Source organism: Stegostoma tigrinum, chromosome 30 (assembly GCF_030684315.1).
Source record: "Stegostoma tigrinum isolate sSteTig4 chromosome 30, sSteTig4.hap1, whole genome shotgun sequence".
Classification (NCBI taxonomy): domain Eukaryota; kingdom Metazoa; phylum Chordata; class Chondrichthyes; order Orectolobiformes; family Stegostomatidae; genus Stegostoma; species Stegostoma tigrinum.
In genome coordinates this window covers 19,524,177-19,548,963 of record NC_081383.1, presented here as the reverse complement: position 1 = coordinate 19,548,963, position 24,787 = coordinate 19,524,177, and the positions used below count along the sequence as shown (strand labels likewise).

Genomic DNA, 24,787 nt, shown 5'->3' with positions numbered 1-24,787 from the left:
GGAGGATGTTTTTGATGATGGTACCTACTGAAGACAGCGGAAATGGTGAAGAATGATCCATTGAATCCAGATACTATTGGGGTGGAAGATGAATAATTTCACTGCTGTCCTTGAGTCCCATTGAGTGGAGTATGAAAAGCCATCATTTGAATGTGATGTAAAAATTGATTGCTCACATTGGTAAGGGCCTGTTCTGTTTCTTCTACTCCTCACACAGGTTCATTACATGCATCACAGGAGGGATTTATTGTTGCTGTTGCTGAGATGCAGCAAAGGTACAGAGAACTGTAAAAGGAATAAATGCACCAGCGAACCTAGAATCAACAGACTCTCCCTCCCACAACCCTTCAGCAGATGCTGAACAACCTTGACATGAAGAGGAGGTAGCTGAAGCACCCTTCAGAATGCACAGGAGGGCTCGAGTTTTTCACCCGCTGTTCCACTTCTTCCAGATGATTAAGATGGAGTGTCACCAGGAGTGTCATAAGAGAGTGTCACAGAACTATGCCAACAGAAGAATGGGTGGCCATCCTATCTTGGTGGTTGTCAAGGTGACAGCTGTCTTGAACTTTCCTTCCTGAAAGAGCCACTGGGGATCTGAGTGGGAATCTTAGTTGTGCAAGATCACACCATGTCATCTCATTTCCTGTGACAAAATCTGTACTGCAGCCCAAGTAGTAGCATTTAGTAACATAGCTGGCATTCCCCACCTGTAGGCGCAATTGACAGCACAAGCGTGGCGTGCTGAGAGGGCTATTATCATAATGCAGCTGAATTCACCAATAGGGAAGGATTCCATTCTGTCAAGAAACTGTCAGCATTTGTTCCACTTCTTAGGAGTGTGGACCCAGTACCTTGGATGCTGCTGCAATGGCTATGTCCTTGAGTGTTCCTGCTGCACTTGAGGGTCTAGATGTCATACGAAACTGCTTATTGCAAATGAAGGTTACCAACTGTGACCATGGCTATTAACTCTATTATACAACTCATGACTGGGACTGAATGCAGATACAATGCAGTCCATACTCTGCCCAAGGTCATGGTGACACAGACAATTGGCCTGCTGAAGTGGCATTGGACCGTCTGGTGGTGCCCTGTTGAATAAACCAAACAAAGTATGCCATGTAATGTTAGCATGCTGTGCTCTGCACAAGTGGAGGGGGCGATAATGAGATGTGATAGATGCTGAGAACTTTAGTTACAATGGTTTGTATTTCCTGCAGTCATACTTACAGCTAGTTTTAGTTTTCACCTAGTTTCAGTTTTTCCTGAACACCCCAGGCTTAACTGCTGATTGTATGTGATTAGTAATCTGACACATAAACAAATATTGAACAATTAAATACTGCATTGCTTAAATAAGGGTTCTGCAGCCTGGCTGTAAGACTTAGTTGCTATTCTGTTCTGTTTTTGCGTACTGTTGACCAAAGGAAAGTACAGCCTAGTCTGGAGGCCAAAACTGAGGGACTAGAAAATGTCTAAAATTCTTTGGGCTGTATGTGCCAGAGAATATCTCATTTTAAAATGTAAACATGCATTGTATATCTAAAGAATTAAGTATAGCAAAGCATCTGGTGGCCTCGCAGCACCAGAGGCCTGGGTTCAATTCCAGACTTGAGTGACTGTGTGGAGTTTGCACGTTCTCCCTGTGTCTTCATGGGTTTCTGCCAGATGCTCTTGTTTCCTCCAAAGATATACAGGTTAGGTGGATTGGCCATGCTAAATTGCCCCCAGTGCCAGGGATGTGCAGGCTGGGTGAACAAGCCATGGTAAATGGAGGGTTGTTGGGATGAGATGCGTCGTATGTCTGGGTGGGATGCTGTTCAGAGGGTTGGTCCAAACTTAGTAGGCTGAATGTACTCTATCTGTGTTTAAATAAATTTCATGGTATGTATTGTTCAATTTGAACTGTTATGTATTGAAAATTTAACATCTAAATCAAGTGTATCTTTGGAATAACAAGTCAGATAGGCATTAATTATTATTTTAAAAATGCCCTCCACTAACACCTGCTTGGTTTGTCTCTTTGTTATTGTAAACTGTGTTTCAATATTCCAAGGTTAGGACAAGAAACAATTCTCTGCTATTGTATGCTACTTTTTAAGATTGTTGAGTTGTGCTATGTTTACATATTCTTTGCCAGCGGAGTCTGAAAACGGAGATCTGAAGTACGATGGACACTTTTAAGATGTTTATATAAATAGATCATGAGTTCACATTCTGAATGGAATCACACAATGAAAACAACTTGAAGTGTAAACAAATATTCAGGAGAAAATAATTTCTCTCAATTGATAATAAATGATTACTCCTCCATCTTGAACAACATTTGGTAGTGAAGGCACAGAATGTACTGAGTGGGAGAATTCAGTTAGCTAGCCAAGTCTTCTGTTACAGTGGGGTTGATACCCACCCCTTGGCTAATTTCAGTGGAAAAGGCAAAAATGAGTTAAAGGCATTTCACTGTTGCTCCCTTTTTCGTTGTTATTGTCTAAGTCCAAAATTTTCAGAGAAGTACATACTTCGTACAGGAGGACACCGTTTGGCCCATTGTGTCTGATCTAGTCCTGCAAATGAACATCATCACTTGGTGCCATTTAGTCTAAATTAATTTGCAGTAATTTTTGGAGCTTTACCAAATATTCTATGAAGAGTATCCGGCATTTGCTATCTGGTTTAGATTGTAAAGACAATCACAAATGGTAAATAGGTTTAAAATCACGCTATAAAATGTTGTGAAGGCTAGAATAACAGATTCTGACTTTGAGCTTCAGAAATTCCTGGAAGAATTTTGTAACAATTTCACAATGAGCTCATCACATTAAGCCTAGAAGAGAGAAAAGAGAATTAAAATGAAAAATATATATAGTAAAGTAACATCTAGTGGTTTTCTTGTTGTGAACAGTTCCAAGGGATGATAGAAATCAAGATCTTAATGCCAATAATACACACTTCATTCTCGGGCCATTCCAAGTCCTACCCGTCAATTCTAGAGTTACTTTCATTAGTGTCTGCGTTGTAGATGATTATCACACAGGATTGGCTGATATTTTGATTCTACCGGAGCTGGCACCTGTTGCCTCTCATCAGTCCCAGACTGAGACGGAGAAGAACAAGAAGGGCAGCCAGAGAGCTCAGCACCGCACAAAATCAGGGCTTTTATATACAACTGCCTCACTTCTGATAGATATCATGTGAGTCACTTTTGATGAAGTATTTATTTTTCATTCACATATGAATTTAATAGTTAATCTTGTTAGTCCTTTTTCATTTTTATGGCCCTTGGGTTCTGTTGCTATTTCTGGACGAGTTGCGATATAAGAGTAGAGTCTGCAGATCTGGCAAATTATTGCTTCCTTAAAACAATTGTCAAAACGAAGAAGGCAATTAAAATAATGGAAATTTGATATTTTTGTGACTTTGTATAATTTTGTTCTATTTCACATGGAGAATAAAATTTTACGTGTTCTCATACTATGTGTGAAAAAGATGAGGACTGTAATTAAAATAAACTTAGTCTTAGTCAAGGCAGCACAATATCTTACCAAAATTAAAGAATGAAAATATCTCTTTAAAAGAAATCTCTCTTAAAAACTAAAATACTTTCATTTTGAATATTTTCCCTTAAACATTATTGTCAATTATTTAGTCAAACTAGATACGATAACCTCTTAGAGTCTAAGGCCATTCACTAGTGGTTTTAGTTAATAAAACAGTGTGTTACTGAGTTGATATCAATATAGAGACTATATTGATAATGTAGATCAACATTGTTTTATGGGTGTGCTGTCCTTTTTAAAACTGACCTGCTCGTACATTCTTTTGCAGTCTTACTAGTCTCCTTCCTACTCTCCATTTACGATGAGGACATATGCATCCACATTGTTACCATACCCATCGTAACTGAATTTTCCCTGTGTTTATTTACATGTATATTTCATCTGCCTCCTTGAATCCGAACCTATTATTTTCATCTTGTCTTTTGTATTTCTCTTTACCTTTCTTGGACACTTCTATTCCCTTTCCTTTCTATTGTCGAGTCATGCCTCCTTTCATTTCTCCTGTCTCGGGTATTTTGCCAAATCTAAATCCATGGTGCACCCTTTTACTTTTCTTATAATCTTCTGTTTTTGTGCTGATGTCTCAAGTTTTACTCCTTCTGCCTGTGCCTCTTCTCAAATTCCTAAGAGTCCTCCGAGGCACTCATCCCTTCCTCCTCAGTTGTGAAAATCCAAGTGCTGTATCCTCTTCTTTCACCAAGTTTCCCACATAGCACAAATGCTGGAGACTAATTTTGCCAAGCTGTATCCTGTTTTGCTCAACCCCTTATACCAAATAGTCCACTGGACTCTACTAGTTGAATCTTCTGCAATATGTTCTCTTTTCTAGTTCTGCATCATTACTTGAATTTGGCTACCCATCCTTGTAATTCCTTCTTTATTTGGTCCCATGTTTGATTGTGCTGCTGTGAAGCATTTGGGATCTTTTTCTATATTATAAGTGCTACAAAATGCAAGTAGTTAAATGTTAGCTGCTAGTAGTAATATTAATGCTTCCAAAATGTATTTAAAATTCTATGAACACCTCAAAACACATATCAATTAGTTCCACTGGCTGGCTGGTTGATATACTTTACCAGACAGAAGATATATATATGGGTTTATTTCCCAAAGTTCCGCTTACAGACTATTCATGATCCTAACACTGGAGACAAGTTGAGTTCATGCTCAAAAGGATCAGGAAACTTGTGAAAATCAGAGGTTAGGAAGGCAATATTAATATCAGAAGTAATCATACATTAATTGTCACAATGACCTGGTAGTTAATATGCTATGTTCTTTAGTAGCTGTGATCAGCATTATACTATGAATTAAAAACCCCAGAAATATTATGAACTTTTCCATAATCCAACTAATAACCACAAAGTTATAAATTCCTAGCTGTAATGCTAATTATGCAGCAATAATACTGTAACTTTTAAACTGGAGTCAATAAAATACCGTTAATGGTAGAATGAGGTAACTATGTATATTTGGAAAGAATGTGGGACAACATAAACCAGGAGAGATGAGAGAGGCAAGTCTATAAAAGCTGTAGTGTCCTATGTTATAACAGTGATTACACTTCAAAAGTACGTCATTGGCTGCAAAGCTTTAGAATACCCTGAGTGGCTAGATGATTTCAATTTATTTCATTTTGTGTTCATTTTATTGGTGTATGTGTTTTGAAGAAACAGTTGTTCAATAAATAACAAGAGAAAGGGAAAACAAGTAGCATTTTCTGGTGTCTGAAACACTTAATCAGCGTAAAGTATAAAATAGAATTAAATTAAAATAAAATGTTTTCATTGTAATCTTCAGATGAACATGTTGATGCTGCAGATATGCAGGTTTTCCCAAAGATATTACTCAAATTAGTGTTGGCACAATCTACTGCAATCTGTAAATGAGCTTTAGATTTAAGTCAGTAGATAATTTATTCTGTTATAACACATGTGACGTCAGAATCCCTCAAGTGCTTATTCTGTGACTAAGAATGATATTCGAGTTCCAAGAATTTAAAAATAAATGCAGTTTGTTTTAGCACTTTGCTGAATGCTTGGTTAATTCAGAAACAGTTAGTACAATAAATAGGTATAGCAGAGTTCTGTGCTACACATTGAAGGTCATTTCTCTATTCAGTTTCTAAGGTGGCTGTTTTAGCAGGAGTTGCATAAAGCAACCTCCCTAGTCATTAGAGCTGCAGATATGCAATGGTACTCTATACAACATCCTATTATCAGATTTATTTAAATAGCGGAAGGCTCTGGGAACATGTTACTTGAATGCCATCTTGCTCAGACAATAATGTAGAGTACCATGTGCAAGATACATTGAAGCTTAAAACAGTGAAAAACGTACTTTGAATCGGATGAACAGAATGGCACAGTGTTAAACCACACCAGAACTTTGTTCTGTAGATACTAAGTTTGCAATAATAATTCTCTAAATGTTAATAATTGCAAACTGCTTTGCAAATCAAGACTTAGTCTGTTGTCACACATGAAATGACATCAACACCAAGACTGTAAACCATTTTTATTTTGGTTGCTGAACAATTAGCCGTCTAAGTGACAGGAGAATCTGCCACATTAATCAGTATTGTTGCTATGGGAGAAGTTGAATTAAGCCTTTTGACACTCAAAAGAATAGAAAATCCGGAAAAGGAAAATCATCCTGGATGCTGTTATAATAATTGCGTAATTTCATGAGTGAAGTTTTGGGACTTGTGAGAGACTAACTACTCAAAGTACCATCGGCTATTTCATTATAATTTGTAAGTGTTAACATTTGTTTACAATTCTTTCAGCTTTCTACAACTATATTGTAGTCAATGTTGTCACTGCTTTTTCTGATAACATAATGTTAAAAAATATTTCCCTTTGAAAAGGTAAATGATAATATCCTAAAATATTGCTTATTTGTAGATATGAATAGGTGTAAAATACTGTAAAATTATTAGTAGGATTACATTAGAAAAGTTCTCTAGAACAGTTCATTCGGTGATTCAGTTTTTCATTATTCATATTCGAAGCCTTGGAATCACTTATCAGTGACAAATGTCACTGCGTGGCAAATAACAAAAGTAGTTTAATACCCTACATAAATACAGCATGGTCATATGACACAATGTTGTACAAAATCCTTTCAGAAATTCTGTGTAAAATCGAAAAGTTATGTTTATTTACTAAGTTCCATGATTAAGTACATAATCTAAGCTGAAACTTGCTGCAGCTGAAAAGGAAATAGAGTCTTATTGCCAGTTGGATGAGATGTTAAACCAAAACTATATCTTCTTGTTCAGTTGGACATGAAGATAATATGACATTTTTCAAAGAGTTTCACCCCCTGTCCACCCAGATCTTTAGTTCTGAGGGTAAAGTGTCTCAAGTCATCTTAGTGCTGTGCAAAAATTGCAAAAAACCAATCCAAAGGATTAGCATCAATAAATCAACTGATTTTCTAATTCACTCAAAATCTTTGTCTTGCAGCTGCATTCAATATTCTTATCCTTTAGACTTTTGCATATGTACTATTGATTCTTTAAAAAGTTCACATTATAATGAAGCAAAGTTATGAATAACATTGAAGATTGTTAAACTTGTAAGACTTGTCATGAAAACTGACATATTAGAACACTATCTTTCATTACATTTATTAAAACCAAGTTTTAATATATTTCCCGCTTTGTAGCTAAATGGTCTCTAAATTTGGAATCTTTTTTCTGTTCTCTGGCCTTGCATTCTCAAATTAATTGAAACTGGAACATAATGATCGTAAAGTAGAACTGGCGAGGGAATATCCTTATGTTCTCTCATCCCCAAAGATTCACACATTCCTTTTCACAATAAGGTACCGAATCATAGAATCTGACAGCACAAAGCAAAGCCATTTGGCCCAGTAAGTCTGTGTCAGCACTTTACAAAAACAGTCCAGTTAGAACATCTCTCCTATTCCGGCCCCAGATTCCTATAATTTTGTTCTCTTTCAAATCACATCGTAATTATGAGTACTCAAATACATGGATAAAAGTTGGGTAAAAGTATTTTTTATAGATGTTCAGTTGTTAAATCCTAATTTAAATGTTCCTTGATGGCACATTTTAAAAAAGTTAAAATTCTACAGAAGATTTGGCAGGATTACTTTAGAGAGCTCTTCTCTTTAATAATTCAGTTGGTGATATGATTCTTCTTTATTCATGCTTGATTCATGAGAATCAGTTATCAGTGATAAAGATCAATTTATTTATCAAATTCACTTTTGAAGGAAATGATTTTGTATTCATTCCCCTGTTGGGAAGTGAATTTCAAATCTTAAGTATTCATGCATAAGAGGAATTTTTCTTCTTGTTGCTTTTTGTTTCCGACACGGGAATGTACAACAGTAATGTGCCTGAAACAATAGTGGATCCTCTATCTTTTGCTTGATAATTATTTAGTCATTTAAGATGTTTCATTTTGTTTTCAACTTCAAGAATTGGACTAGATTGTGATTTTAGAATTTGCTGATTATTTGTTGTTTTGATTAGCCTATCGCTCATTATGATAGTCACATGTCTAGTATTTTTAAAATATAGACATGCACCATATTCATTAGAATGTCATTTAAATGCTTGAAACAAGCCAACTGGAAGTGAGCAAATGTCTGAAGCATGTTTCTACAGTTGCCTTCTCTGAGGAATAAACTGACATTCAATGGAAAAAGCCTCCACATGTAGAACAATTAAGTTCAAAATCAGTGGGTCAGTTTCAGCTCACAGCCATGACTATAAATAAGAGTGATGATAAAGAAACTTCCCACTCTTATTGCGATCCCCGGATATCATGAAGCACTGAAGTATTTTTGAAGCAAAGTCGCTGTTGTAATGTAGGAAACTCAATAGCCAAATTACACACTACAAGCTCCCACAATTAGCAATTTGATAATAATCAAACAATCTGTTCTTGTGTTGTTGACTATAGGACATTTTTTGATTAAGCCATGATGTCAAACAATCTTGGGTTAGGTCCTTCCGCAGTATTAGTTGGTGGAAATCAATTTGTTTATTCTGTTTTTTAAAAGTTTGTTGACACTGAAAAGAATCTCATCACTACATTAGGAAAATTGTAACTAATGTGACATTTATGATTGTTGAAGCCTCTTTCATAACATATGCCAGACACTGAAATGCATAGGCGTAAGATGATTGTTGTTTGTTGTTGTTGTTTATACTCAAAGCTTAAAAGTATGTTGAAAGAGCATGCTTATAATTTTCTCTGAGTAGTGTCCAAGTGAACATATTGAACAGTGAATCATGTCCATAGTATACTCAAGTCCTGTCTATAATATCCTGTCCAGTCAACAAAGTTTTATTTTCAATTGTCTTTGTCATATTTTAGTGTCATTGTTTTCCTCATTATAAATAAGTATATTACCTTTACAATAGAACAATTTCACTGCACTGCAAGTACAACTTCCCACAAGTGGTGACGATTAGCACTAAAAGGAATTTCTGCTGCCATATGCACAACTATTAATGTTTCATATTTGTGAGCGTACATCTAAATTCACTGTGAGGAAATTTACCCCATGATCAGTGAAAAATTTTGCTGGTGGCCCAAATATAGTCTTTTGCATTAACTTAGCTATAATTATTTTTTACTGTTTACTATTGTTGTTGACTGAAAATCTGGTTGCCAAATCTACAAAATGTAAAGGAAAACTGTTTCTTTTTCTTCTATCCTTTACCTTTAAGTCCAGAGCCACTATCTCTTCGAAATCTCTTGCTAAGGGCAGACTACTACAAACCATGACATTGTTCTTCAGTTTTTCTTATAAATCTCAAATCTATTGCATTCCCCAACCCTCAGTCCTGCATCTTTTATGAAAATTTAGCATTTAAAAAAGATGGGGAGGCAAATTGCCGATGTAACTTTAATATAATTTACTTTTGACTTCTAAATTTCCACATCAATGTCAATACAACCTCTTTAAATTTCTTTAGTAAATAAATCATCTGTGCTTTCTTCATTGATGACCTATTTAATAACAATGTTATTTCACTGAACACTGCATACATGTGCTAAACAAATGATTGATTCTGGTTATTTTACAAGGAATGATCACTTTTCAAAGATTTTGGTGCATTATCATCCCCAGATCTAATCTCATAAATTCCTTAAGTTTGACCAGATCCTTATTGCTCAGAAAGTGAAGGTAGCATTTTAGCCAGTTTCTTTCACACACTGTAGACATGAAACTACTATCTCATACAGCACAATAGTAAGACTCTGTCGCCAAATTATTCATAAGTAAAAACTAAAAGATCTGCGGATGCTGTAAATCAGGAACAAAAACAAGTTGCTGGAAAAGCTGAGCAGGTCTGGCAGCATCTGTGAAGGAAAACACAGAGTTAACATTTCGGGTCTGGCGACCCCTCCTGAGAACTCAGCAGGTCTGAGCTTTTCCAGCAACTTTGTTTTTGTACCAAATTACTCATCACTGGGCTGAAGATCTTTGTGACCAACACAATGCCCTCTTTTGATCTGTATCTTCATAATGTTTTTAACCTTCCATTTCATCTTAGTACACAGTTACTACACAGTTACAGCACTTGGAATCGTTCATGACTTAATGGTACTTTGACTTTAACCTGGAGTATCAATGGTCTACACTGTGGGCATTTCTGAGGTTCATTCTCTTACTGTAGATCCCAAATTCTCTTTGCTTGTCAAAATTATCAATAGCATTTCTGTCCTCATTTCTATTACAGTTATCCTTTCATGCTATCGCCTACAATTCATATCTAGACAGTGTCGCCAATTTATTAACATTATGTCCACCATTTTGTGTCTTCGTCTTGACTGCCACCTCCGGGCTACAAATAATTCTGGAAAGGAGTGTTTTCCTAGGATTTTTCTAATGTTTCCAACATTTATTCTAGCAATTTGTTTATCTGCAAATTTAACTGCTACCACAGTTAGAAGTCTGTGCATACTTGATACTTTGACACTGCCCAAAAACTTAAATGTCAGCAGACATTGGGGAAATTCCGAATGTTATTTTTGCAGTCTTGCAAACAACCTATGGAATTCCATTATATACTCTTGCATGATACTATCCTTTCTAAATATTTCAAAATCCAAGAACACTTCATAAACAATCTGTAAACCATATTTTTGGTACATTTTATCAAACATTCAATCTGCATTCAAATCATCTGACATCAGTTCCATCGATTTTTCTTCTATATGGTAGCTAAGCCATGCCTTTTTGTTTTTGGTAAAGAAGTGGCCCTGATCTAAATACTTACTTCATTCTTCCATTTGTCATAAGATTCACTCTCAGAAAACAGAGTTGAGCAATCTTTTCACTTTTCTAAACTTTTCATTTTGACTCCTGTGCTACCATTGATATACACCAGAAGATAAATGTTTTTGAACAGAGTCCACACTTTTACTTCTGTTAAGCATGCTCCATAAAACTCAACAGTACTGATTATTAGCTCCTGATGTTCAAGCAATCAATTCTCACTCAATTAATTCATCCATCACCCGTTCTTTTGTTCTATTGGATCTCAGGAATCCCTTTACACCTTAATAGATGATAACTTAACGGCTAAACTGAGTAACGTAGCACCCACTATTGGATGCTACATTGGTACCATTCCAAGATGTCAATGCATTTTCAATTTAAAGTGTGCAACATACCATCTTGGTGAAAAGGTTTGCATATGCATGACCAGCTGCACGAAGAAGGATTCCATTTCCTCAATATGAAACTGGTATGTAACCACAGGCAGTGCATTATGCAAGTAAATACTTCCCATATTAACAGCAGTCATTGTTCCTTCATTCTGCTGCAGCTCTTTGTGCCACAGTGTTTGACACACCACAACAAGTCAAAGGTAGACTACTCAGCAAAAAATATTATGTACATGAGTGGCTAATGACTTCTGTCGGAAAACCACACACATGTACAGAGGACCAGAAGTGAGAACCATGACACAAGAAACATTATAGAACATTCTTCTATCCTCAGCAATGCTTCTGCTGCTGGTTTGATTCTGAATCTAGACCTGAATCATTCTGAATTTGAATCAATTTTCATCCAAATCTGAATCAAGAGTTGGAGCTTTGCAATACTCACCTAAGTGGATTTCAAACTTTGGATTAATTTTCTACATGCCAAACAATATCACAATTATGAGGGAACATTTCTAACCACATCTATCAGACAAGAAGAAGCAGGAGCAGAGTAACAATCAAACAGAAGCCAAAGATGTGGAGATATAAACAGCCCCTCAATCTTACTTTGCTGTTCAATCAGATCATTGTTAATCTTCTTTGAAATTCTGTTTCCCAGAGAACAATGGAAGCTGGTTCATTAAATATATTGAAGACTGAGTTTGTCAGATTTGTGAACTGCATGGATCAAGGATTACTCTCTTTTGGGGTTGGGGTTGGCACAGGCAGAAAAATATAATCAAGGCCATAATCATATTAGCCATGACTTTATTGTATGACAGAACAGGTTCATTTGAGTAAATTACATACTCTTATTTCCTATATTTTAGGTTTTAATTATCCATTTAAAATTTAAGCAGAATTACCCTGTCCCCACCCCCATAGATGGAGAGAGAGGTGGTGAGAAGAGGAAATAATTTGGCACCTCAATAGTGATGTTCTCTGTGGCCTAATGAATGTTCAAACTCACCCTCTGGTAATCTGCCATCTGTTCAGTTCTTTCCTTTTGCTCTGGCTCCTGCATACTTGCACCTCAGCACATCCCAATCTTTCCTCTATTCTAACCTCTAAAGTATCAGTAGATGGACACAAAATCAAGAGACGGTGGCATGTGTTAATGTTAACCTACAGAAGGTGGAGCAAATTGTGCAGATGCAGGCCACTATAAATGTCAGGTTCTTTCTTTTGAGTACTGCAGGGCTCTTCCAGAGCAACAAATGTTGTTTCAGCATGTCAATGGGCTCCTCCAATGGATAGCTTTCATTGAAAACATGCTGTAAACCTGTATGTTTGTGAGTTGCGCACTGGAACCATGAGCCATATCATCAGTGGATTGCTTTTGTTAGGGAAAAAAACATTCTTTGGTCCACCATGATGGCTCAATGACAAATGGATGGCCCAGCATGCTGTGCATTGACCTACAGTCTCTTTGAATGGTCACGTGGCAGATGAGGAAGTAGAAGCCTTTGCGGTTCCAATAGATCTCAGAGTATACATGCAGCATGCACAAAGTGATGTATGATTCTTTACACTGGAGTAGCCTGACATCCTTGAAAAGCCATTTGTTTTTTCTTCCTGCTGCTCTCTGGCAGTCAGAACAAAAATGTAATAATGTAATCAGTAAACTCCCATAGTAAATATGTAGATGTCAAATAGCGAAATGTAACAATACCTCCAACTACAATGTGGATGAAGCTCTAATTAAAGAAGTTCATTGTCATGATCACTTTTACAGCCACTAGCGACGTGATCCTTGCTTTATTCTGAAGCTGTATGTGGTAGATTTTACTAAATCATTTAGAATCATAGAATCCTACGGTTTGGAAGTAGGCCATTCAGGACATTGAATCCATACCAACCCTCTTAACAGCATCCCACCCAGAACCATTCCCTACCCTATCCCTAATCCTGGATTTCTCATGGCCAATCCACCACAGCTAATTTCTTTTGTCAAATGCAGACATCTCAGATTTCTCACTGTTCTTTGTTAATGCTCAGCTGGGAGAGTGCTCCCTTAACTCCAGGGCAGATATGGTTTCTTGCTAAGAACCTAATACCGTCGTCCTCGTCCCTACTCTGCATTTTTTTTTCGCCCATTCACCTAGTTACACTGTCATGCGAGGAACATATTTCTTATTCCAACCAAAGCAGGGAGAAACTGATTTGTGCAAGAACTTTGAAGTTAGGACAAAATCTTTCAACACTCTCTGCACTTTAACATCTTTAAAGAGCTCTGGAAATCATCAAATACTTGCACAATTGCAGCAACAGCTAGTTGAAATCAATCAGCAATTAAATTGAAATTAATTATGATCCCTTTAACAATAACTTTTAGGATATCCTTCCTGCTGTTGAGCCAATGTTCAGCTGTGAGGGGGTTTAAAGATGTTATTGGTTGGGATCTAAATCTCCAAAATAGCAGGTCTTAAGCCAGAACAACATTACACACAGATTGAAGTCAAGATCTACCAGCTCTAAATACTAGCAGTAGATTTTCATTTTGCCTTCTCTAACACTTTGACCTTTATGAGATTCTGAACAGCTCATACCTGAAAGGACACCCTCAGCAAATAAAATAGACCTCTAAGGAAATTTGTAGCAACCACATAAAGGGCAGTATGGATCTGAATTTTGTGCGTTATGGCATTAAAATGGGGACTGAATTACATCTGTGTGCAGCAGGTTCAAATATACTTCACCCACCCATCCTCTAACTCTGGTTAATTGTAGCACAGCGCTTGGTTTTGACTGCATATGCAACTTCATGGAAGATGTGTTATATTTATACTGAATAAAGAAATGGATTAATGTGCTGTCCTAATATGTAGTCAAAGTGAAAATGTCACTCCTTCAAGCAAGTTTCTGAGAGCAATTAAAACTTAATTACTCAATGATATTTTATTTATTTGTCAATAATTCCACCCCAAATGCTTTAAAATGTGTCTCACAGTAAAAGCTTTTTTTTCATTTGTTGCCAAAAATAGATAGATAGCATCAAAACAATTATTTTTATGGTAACAATGTCCAAGGACACTGAACAAGGCAGTACATCACAAATATGGTGGAGACATTTTGATTTCTGAGACAGTATTGTGCACCACACAGTTACCCTGTGACTGTTCAGATATTATATTTAGCCCAGAAAAGATTAATCAAGTCTAGAATGATCAGCTTTGATTAGAATATACATTTTACATCATACAGCACAGTGTAAGGTAACATGCATTAATTTCTATCATTTAATTTTGATCACCTACAAAACAGCTTCAATCTGCAAATGGAAATCAAATCTTAATTCCTACATAATTGTTTTGGATAAAATAAGCAAGCTATCTGCTGGGAACTGAACCTTGAGTACTCAGAGTGCTCAGAACAAAGATTATTTATTTTAATCATTGAGCTTACTGAGTTGTCTTGGCAACAATGATATAGGCCTCTCCCTTTGTGGTTTGATCCTAAATTCGCAGTGAAGTCCAAAATGGAGAACCGATTATTGAAAGTCACAATGTAAATGCTATGAGATATTGGGATTTAAATAATTCTTTTTGCCTACTTTCAGCATGAATACCATTTCCCCCTACATTTTGAATATGTATATAACATCCTGTAGTCCTACATTAATGAGTTGAAACATTAAGCCAAAGCTCCATTCTGCCCTCAGGTATATGTATAAGATCCCAGAGCATCATTCTGAAGAGCAGGAGAGTTATCATCATACCTTAATTAACATTACTAAAAAAAAATTATCTTGTTGTTATTACTTTGCAGTTTGCAGGAGCCTGTGTACAGAAATTGATTGCTGCTTTTCCTACATTAGTGAATGCATTCAGAAGCACTTTATTGGCCGTAAAGAGCTTTGTGTATGCTGAAATTTTTGGTAGGAGCTACGTAAATGCCAGATTTTCTATATTTTCTTTCTTGCCTGATGTATAAGCACACACTCAATATATAATGTCAGTATTTCACTATATAACGTGCATATACCACCATATAATAAATATATTTCAGTAGCATTGAGCCTAAGATGGAATTTTAAATTCCACCAGCAGTGATTTTAAAGGCAGAGTGGTTCTCATAAAATACAATGTATGTCTTGCCCACCTGCCCCAACCTATTTTCCATATTATATGGGAAGGGAAAATGTAGAGTTGTTGGAAATCCCACCCACCTTATTAAGGCCCTTTGGTGGCCAGTTAATGGCCGCTTATGCACCTTCTTCTGTCCCTGATGGTATTTTACCCAGGGTAGATGGAGGCCTATGCTAAGTGGATAGATAGCCTGACAGCTTTAGCAAGGTGTGGGTACCTCCTTTGGAGATCCTCTATGTCCTTTGGGGACATCCCTTCAGGTCATATCACCAACACATCTCCCCACTTGAAATCCACACTCCCATTTAACATTACTCATGACAGGACCGCAAGATGTCAATATGCAATGCAAGTAAGTTCATGGTTTGAATTATAAATGCTTCGAATGAACCCTCACTAATTTTTAATCCATTTTGTATAGATTATTTCAAAGTGAAATAATTACATGCCATTTCCATTGAAGTTTTTGCCAAAAACAAATCTATAAAAAGCACATGGGAGGAAAAGCATACATAATGGATGAATACCCCCCTCTCCCAAATTTGGGGAGGTGCAGGTAATTTTTCTCTCTAAAACTTATGATTCAGAGCACTAAGTAATTACGTTTTATGCAGGTGATAATCGAATGAAATTTGGAAGTTACCAATGGCCATGAAGCCAATTTACATGGATACTGTTTCATTTTCATTCATGTTGTAAAAGCTTAGGCCTACTGTAGATACCTTCTTATCTTCAGAAGGTCATAGAACATAGAACATTACAGCACAGTACAGGCCCTTCGGCCCTTGATGTTGTGCCGACCTGCCGTACCAATCTGAAGCCCATCTAACCTACACTATTCCATGTACGTCCATATGCTTGTCCAATGATGACTTAAATGTACTTAAAGTTGGCGAACCAATACTGTTGCAGGCAAAACGTTCCAAACCCTTACTCCTCTCTGAGTAAAAAAACTACCTCTGGCAGGTGTCCTATATCTTTCACCCCTCAATTTAAAGTTATGCCCCCTCGTGCTTGCCGTCACCATCCTAGGAAAAAGCATCTAAATAGCCTTTTACAAACACCATTATTTGGAATGTTTGCTTCATATCACAAGACTTAAATGTACATCTTTGCAATAACTATTTTAATATGTACATCGTAGATTGTAAGGTATTTTGGCTTTTTGTCCATTGAACGTGGCTGGAAGAAAAATAAAGGATTGAATTTCAATAGTGATCAATTCATTCTGTAACTTCACTACAACAGCCATGAACATGTTAGAAGAACAGCAGCTAAGTGGGAAAATCCCTGTGAAATTCAGACCATAGCTGTAATACATTTATAGTTTTTAATACTTTTAAAAGCAATTCATATTCAAAACAATTTCAAAGGAAGCTCCTTAATTGAAAGGTATACGATAAGCTAATGAGAAATTGCTTCTCCCAGAAACTACACAATAAATGATTATCTGTTTGTCTAGTTAATTGAAAAGACATCCCTTATTATTCGATTGAAAAACACTTTGATCTACATTAGCCTGTAAAATAGACTGGATTTTGGCACAATGTGCAGGGCATTTAGAAAAGAGTCACAACAACTAGAAATGCAGGCAATCTTGTGGAAACAGGTTGCTGGTTGGGAAGACAGCAACAAGCTGCAAAAGACAGCAGGGATAGTTCTCATGTCCTGGTCTGTGGGAGAACGTGAAGGAAGACCATCATGTTTACGTTAATTGATATGACTTGAACTAGAAGTAGTGTAACTTTTTTTTATTTTGTATCATGTATCACAAATGTGAGTTGTACTAATTGAACCAAGAAACTCTGATCATATAACGGAAATTGCTGTGGAAAATGCTCATGAATTGTTGGAGTACTCATTCTCAGTATATGATATCTGCTGTTTACTATATTTTATATGCAATGAATATATTTGATACTTAGATAGTGAATAGTGCTTGTTCCTATGATTTTGGGTTTTAGATATTTTTAAATGAACCTTTTTGGTATTCTTTATTTGCTAGCCACTATATAAGTTTGAAGTTTATTTTGAAAAATTTAAATGGATACGGTTTCTTTTCATTCCATGTTGTAGAGGTTTAGGTCTACTATAGTTACCTTCATAGCTTCAGAAGCAGCAGACAGAGGCTCCCTTAAGCAGACTGTGTTTTTTATGGGGTTTTACTCACACAGCCATATGTCCATTTACGTGATAACATATCCTGAGGATGTCATAATATCACCCCATTGTAATCTGGACTTCATTACATGTCATTCACATGTCTACCATCTCAATCTCTCTGATGGGGACCACGTTTACAGAAGAGGAGGCAAAATCTGGTTCTAATCTTCCAATCTGTCAATATTATGGCAAATATGCTGCTGACAAAGATTCCTATGATAAAAACATTTGCACAATTTCAGCCACTGTTTCCAATCTCAGCTGAAGTATAGATGAGACAGCACAGCCATCCAAAAAGAAGACTAAAATGCAGAGGAGAAGACCAGCAAAGAAACAACACACTGCTTTTACATTAGCTGCCGTGTTCTGACAAGTTTCCTTTAAATCTCAGGACTCAAGGACCAGATAAGATGTATCCCCAGGTTGTTGAGGGAGGCAAGGATAGGGGAGATATCAGAAAGGTGTGAGACATTGTACTTGGAGAGGGCTAACAAGGCAAGAGACTGCACTATAATGTTAGAGTGATAATGGGAACTGCAGATGCTGGAGAATCCAAGATAATAAAGTGTGAAGCTGGATGAACACAGCAGGCCAAGCACTGTGCTCCTGAGATGCTGCTTGGCCTGCTGTGTTCATCCAGCTTCACACTTTATTATCTATGATGGTAGGAACCTGGATAATACTGAAGATCAGTGGGACCTAGGCATGCATAACCACAAATCCCGCAAGGTGTCTGGGCAGGTAGATAAGGTGGTTAAGAAAACACATAGGATACTTGCCTTTGTTAGTTTAGGCATAGAATACAAGATCAAGGAAGTTTCATAGAATTCATACAGTGTGGAAACAGGCTCTTCGGCCCAAGAAGTTCACACCAACCCTCAGCGCATCCCACCCAGACCCATCCCCCTATATCCCACCTAATCTACACACCCCTGAACACTATGGGCAACTTAGCATGGCCAATCCACCTAACCTGCAAGTCTTTGGACTATGGGAGGAAACTGGAGCACCCAGAGGAAACCTATGCAGACACAGAGTGAATGTGCAAACTCTATGCAGACAGTTATCTGAGGGTGGAAATGAACCTGGATTCCAGGCTAAGCACTGAGACACTGTACCTGGAACTGTATAAAACACTGTTTAGGCTACATATGAAGTACTGTGTGCAGTACTGGTCACCACAAGAGATTTACCAGGATGGTACAAAAATAGAAGGTGCTGGAAAAGCTCAGCAGGTCTGGCAGCATCTGTGAAATCAGAGTTAACATTTTGGAATTGGTGACTCTTTCTTAGAACTAAGTTCTGAGGCCAGACCTGCTGAGCTTTTCCAGCAACTTCTGTTTTTGTTCCTGATTTATAGCATCTGCAGTTCTTTGGTTTTTACCAGGATGCAGGCAGGAAGGTCTCAAATAGAGAGAAAGATTGGAAAGGCGAGATTTGTTTCAGTTGAAAAGTGAAGACAGAGAGGATACATTGTAGAGGTGTATATGATTATCCAGACATAGAAAGTGGATAGGAAAGCAATAGCAAAGGAGTTAACAAACATGAGGAGTGTAGTTGGGGGTTAAGGGATAGTTGGGTCTCAGTTTAAAAGTTAGTCAGGAGTTTGACTAGATACTTAATAGACTAACCTTTTCTGAGTAACTGTTTACTTAAATACAGTGAAACCTTCCAAATTCTCAGATTAAAATGGATATTTTCAGAGGGTTCCAAATGTAGGGAATTGCCCAGTGGAATCTTCAATTTTCCAAGTAATTCCTTTAGAGATTGCTACAATAAGGATTCTGCAAATTCGCCATGTAAACTCTCAGCTAAGCGTAAGAAATGACTAACTGAGTGTTAGAAATTCAGGGCCCTTATTCAATGTATTCGTTATCTTTACTATGTCCTGTCGTCATGTTCTTGTCATATAACTGTTATAAATTGTTCTGTTCTCACTTATTGTCTTAAATGCTTAATCACTGTGCAAAATTGCCACTGAACTTCAATAATTATCAAACATTTTCTGCATTCTTTTCTGAAATCTTTTTGTTTGAAAACTGGTATTTGTTTCTCTCAGTAACATCTAAAATAAAGGTTCAACTAAGGGAATCCTATTTTCATGGTAACATGACAAATTTATTTGTCACATTCTCTTTCATTTTCTATAGTACCTTCCCATAGTCTAAACTTTAATCTGGCAGCTTTTACAGTTAGCTGAGGAGAGGTGAATTGGTTCTCACCTTTTCAGCTTCCTTAGTTAGTTGGAGCCAGTGTGTTAGTTCTCTTTCACAAACAGCTCTACCTTTCTCCAATTGAAAGAAGTTAATGGTTTTCCACCAAAAAACATTAAACAATCAATTACAAGGTTTTCTTCAGCAAAAGGAAAATAAATTTTATTACATGCTAACCACAAGAAAAATAATAAAGATGCAACATCAACCATCTGGCCTCTATGAAATCACATGGTCGTACGCAAAGTTAAAAGAGAATAGTGGTCAGTGCAAAAGAAAGATAAAATAAAAATGGTTAGAATCCTATGAGTGTCCTTGAAGTGTAAGGGTATAAACTGAGACAACAGTTGGTCCATTAATTTCTGAAAACATCAACAGGAGAGAATATTACTCTAAGTTTGCTGTAGGTGAACTTCTATCTCCAAAAATGTGAAGATTCCCATAAAGGTGGAAATCAAAATAGAAGATGAGAGCATTTTGTGGCTCCCCACACAATGACTGGCTTCTTTGTTTTTGGATAAATTGTTAATTTCAGCTCAACTGGCTGTAGTCTAATCCACTCTGGTTTTCTGAAACTTGGATAGTTGTGGGGTCAGGTGATGCCCACGGCAATTTTATGTCAGTGTTTTAGATTCTTTATGAAACCATTTCTGTCCATAAAAGTCCTAGATATTAAATTGGATGATGGAATTCAAAGATCAACAGTCCATGTTTTATATATTTGTGAATTGGCGCGGAAATTTGATAGTATGCACAGATGAGGAGGGATAAATCACTCCTGTCTTTTTAACCCCTTGTTTTGCCACATAGATTTTGAATTCTTTTTTAGCACTCATGCTTGAATTAAAATGTAGTTGACTAGTTCAAAATGAACTAACCTCAAGAAATGTAATAAATGCAACATCAGACACACATAAACACAGGCTTTTAAGGGAAAAATGTCTTGTTCAAAATTCCTTAAGAGTCCTTGAAGAGCCAGGTTCTAATCTGACCCTACTATAGTTTAATTGATTATTTCTATCCTCAGGAGTAGCAAACTTTGTAGATATTTTTGAGTTCTCAATGAACATATGTCTCTCTAATTTGCTTTTCACCAGGTTTTGTCCGCTAAGAGGCTGAGAGAAAACAGGGATAGAGTCATCCAGTTCTGCTGTTACAAATCAACTATTTTGTTTGTCTTGTCTGCCTAAAAGTAATTGACTGAAATACAGTTCAGTTGTATAGTTTGTACAGTTAACCAGGCATTAAACTGGACTAGCCGTATCAATATTGTGGCTACATGATCCAGTCAGAGGCTAGGATACCTACAGTTCTGTTTACAAGATACATTGCAGAAATTCACCAAAGATTCTTAGACAGCATCTTTCAAACTCATTACCATTTCCACCTAGATTGACATGGACGGTAAATACACAGGAACACCACAATCTGCAAGTTCACCTCCAAGCCATTCACAATTGTGACTTGTAAATACAAGACTCTTCCTTCAAAGTCACTGGGTCAAGATCTTGGAACCCCCTACCTAGGGGCATTATGAGCCCACCTACACAAAATGGATTGCAGCAGTTCAAGAAGGCAGCTCACCACCACTTTCTCAATAGCACCTTCAGATGGGCAGTAAATACTGGCCATCTAGCACCATCCATATCATTTGAATATCCAAAAACAGTTAATTTATCATTTTAATGAGGCTTTTTTTTCAATAATCTCTAACAAACAACAGATACTTTACAGGAGATAACTGATTCTGTTTCTTTCATATACATTAAAGAGGAGATCCTGTACATAAACCATAAGATTTCCTGTTCACCCAGTAGGAACATTAAAACTGTCTGTTTGGTTTTATGCCGTGAGGGTCTCATTCTGTTGGCTTCCTTGAAATAAGTAGAGATGGTGACCATCAGTATATGTTGGGACATGGTGTGTATTTCCCTCCAGACCATGTTGTATGCATTGTAGTTGAACTTTCTAAGTGCTCAGTAAATAAATTTGACTCTGTCAATTCCTGTTAAACAGCAGGTTAACGCAATGGCTCCTCAGGCAACCAGATCAAAGGAAATTTTTTTAATGAAAATCTGTTTTGCTGCTGACTGTGATTTTAAGACTATGGTGATACAGTAATCTGTATTTTAGATGCATATATTTTAAAAACATGAAATAAAACATGATTCTGTAGCAATAACATTATTTCATGACCTGTGTGTTTTTTCATAAAATGCTGTAAAATAATCCTCAACAGACATTACAACAAAGATAAGTAATTTATTTGAATCTTTTTAAAGATCTGACATGGAGGAAGACATCTTCAAATCAGTCGAGGAAGGTCTCGCGGATGCAATACAAGAAATAGTACCTCAAGAAAAGCCCCTGCTAAATCAAGGTGTATGAAAGTCAAAATATTGTATCTTTACAACAACAGTTTAAAAAGGGTTCTGCTTTTTAACTTTCCAGTAATTTAGAAGCATGAGCAGGTATAGTTTATTGTAGGAGCGATTGGAAGACATGCTTCATCTGTTTTCTCCTACATTACATTCTCTTCCATAACAGACTACTTTGTATCAGGGCTCATCTGAGTTCAAACATACGAAGAGGTGTGAGGATTATTGCTGGTGGTAATTCACTACCAATGATCCTTTTCCAATAGAGAAGGATCTACTTTTCCTTCCCCCCTCTCCTGCTGATGAGATAGTTCAGTTTGAGAATTTGTGTAATTATATGTGTGAAGCTATGTTGTATTCATTGCTGCATTTGTGTGCTTTACCATTAGCATTTTTATTGTTTTGTATGTTCATATTCACACCATTTCATGTCCACCTTCAATATTCTTCCATGTTTACTTGCCACTTATAGTTATTATCAAAGTCCCATGGCATTTAACACTAAGATTAATAGTCTTCAGATGAAGAAAAATTAGAGAACTATTGAAATAGGAGCACAAATGCAACTGCAAATATTTTTTCTTATAAAATTTGAATTGACGTTATTTAGTGTTAAGTATGAAAATGAAAGAATTTAGGAGGCTGGAAAATAGAATTGAATGGCCAATTATGATTCTCTATGATGCAAACTGGTAGGTACAAAACTGAAGCATTATACTGCCACTGCTGGCAAATGACTGTAATTACAGTATAGCAAATTATCAATTAGATTTCATTATAAATGTGAACACAGAAATTTATGAAGACACAAAATATGACGACAAGAAGAGAGGTTTATAAACAAATATGTGTGCCAGTGGAAGAACTAGTAATACACGATAACTTTTATTTTGATCTGTCTTAGAATCCCACCTCAAATTTTCTTGCCTTTCCATTTTGTCACAACTTTGTGGTTTACTGATTAGATCATTGTTATCTTTTTCTCGCCTTAATTTATTATAGTACTTTTTAAATTTTCTTTTTCCACATCACTGTAACAATTGTAATGAAGTGTAGTTTCTCACAAATGAATGACTTAACAGTGACCAATCTTAGAATTATCTAACAGCTGATTCTTTCACTACAGATGTTCCTATATTGAAGAAAAGTAAAAAGATCAGTGAAAAATCAGATGTAAGTGCTCATTGTTTGTATTTAGAAATGTTATTTAATAGGACACTGAGCACATGGTGGAAATAGTTTTGAGGATGCATGTTAGATATTTGTTGATGAATGGAACTTATCACATAATCACTTCTCAACCCACCATCACTGATCCCCAGGATTTTCCATTATTCCATAGACACTGAAATCCTTCAATCTCCCCCAGTTCCGTCAATCTTCCTTTTCCTGCCACAAGATCGGGGCCACCCAATTATTCCTGCCATTTTGCCCTTACAATCCTTACCCTCAACAACTACAAAACATGCCCGTTCCTGGGTAGTGGCCTCTTCTGGACTCTTACCTGCCTGAAAGGTGGCCAGACCAGTTTCTCAGTGTGGGTTTAAAATGAGGAACCTGATTAAAAAGGATCACAAAGTTCTGAATTTCCTCACCATAAACCCTGTCCTCAGCAAATCATAGTTGCAGTGACTGCTAGCTTAATAAGAACGTTTGAAAATAACAAAAAAACACTCAAGCTAATTTTGAGAAGAATAGAATTGAAAAGCAGAGAGGTTATGTTAAACGTGTAGAAATTTGTTTAAAACATGATTGGAATACAGTGAATGATTCTGGTCTTCATATTATAAAATGGATGTAAAACACTAAGCAGGTTTAAAAATGCTAGGAGAATACAGAAACTGAAGTTGTGCCTATTGGGAAGTATTGAGCAAACAGGCTGGAAAAATTATCTTTCGGAAAGGAGAAACCAGTGAGATGATTAACTGAGGTCTTTATAATATTTGAAAGGTTTGATACGGTAAATATAGAAAAGATATTACCACCTGTGAGGGAGACTAGAACTAATGGCCGTAAATGTAAAAAGTCACTAATAGATCAAATAAGGTTGGATATGGTTGTGACTCCTTGGTGAAAATTGGTTAGAAGGAAGGAGAAGGGCTAAGGTCTATGAGATTACTCCAAGGTGAGAGGAAGGTCCTTGGTTGCAATTGTTCCTTCGGAGTTTGTAATTCCTACATTTCAGCTCACAATGCCACTTGGGGCCCTGACTTTGTAAAGCCCTAAACTAGGGTGATCAGCATAGATCCATCTAAGGGGAAAGTAGATAAACATTTAAGGGAAAAAGGTATATTAATGAAGTTACATGAAGAAGGGTAGGAAGAGCCAGCTGTGAAGCATAAACATTGGTGTCGACCTGCTTGGTCCAATAGCCTGTTGTTGTGCTGTAAATACAATTTAATATGGTGGAATCCAAAGGTCTGTTATCAGAATCTTCCTCAATAATGTAACAAGCCAGTTTTAGACAGGATATATAAGAGATAGTGATGTAATGACATGGAACTAGTTATCCAAAGTTGCATGCTAATGCTGTCTGGACAGCTTAAGTATTGGAAGTAAAGCTGGCCATTAAACTAACATTAATCATCATTTTAAAATATCTGGCTTGCTAATATCCCTTTTAGGAATGAAATATGCTATTCTTTTCACTCTAGGTCCCGAGCAATATGGTTGACTTGTAAC

General features: G+C 36.6%; 1 protein-coding gene across 1 annotated transcript in view; it reads left to right on the top strand.

Annotated features, from left to right (window-relative positions):
* The first annotated feature begins 2,914 nt into the window (after window positions 1–2,914).
* Window positions 2,915–24,787, top strand: part of LOC125465750 (glutamic acid-rich protein-like) — a 38,521-nt gene continuing 16,648 nt past the window's right edge. The window contains exons 1-3 of the mRNA XM_048559529.2: window positions 2,915–3,194; window positions 22,010–22,107; window positions 23,232–23,278. Of these exons, the coding sequence (XP_048415486.1) occupies window positions 22,017–22,107; window positions 23,232–23,278 (138 nt within the window). The 5' untranslated portion in view covers window positions 2,915–3,194; window positions 22,010–22,016. The remainder of the gene's footprint in view (window positions 3,195–22,009; window positions 22,108–23,231; window positions 23,279–24,787) is intronic.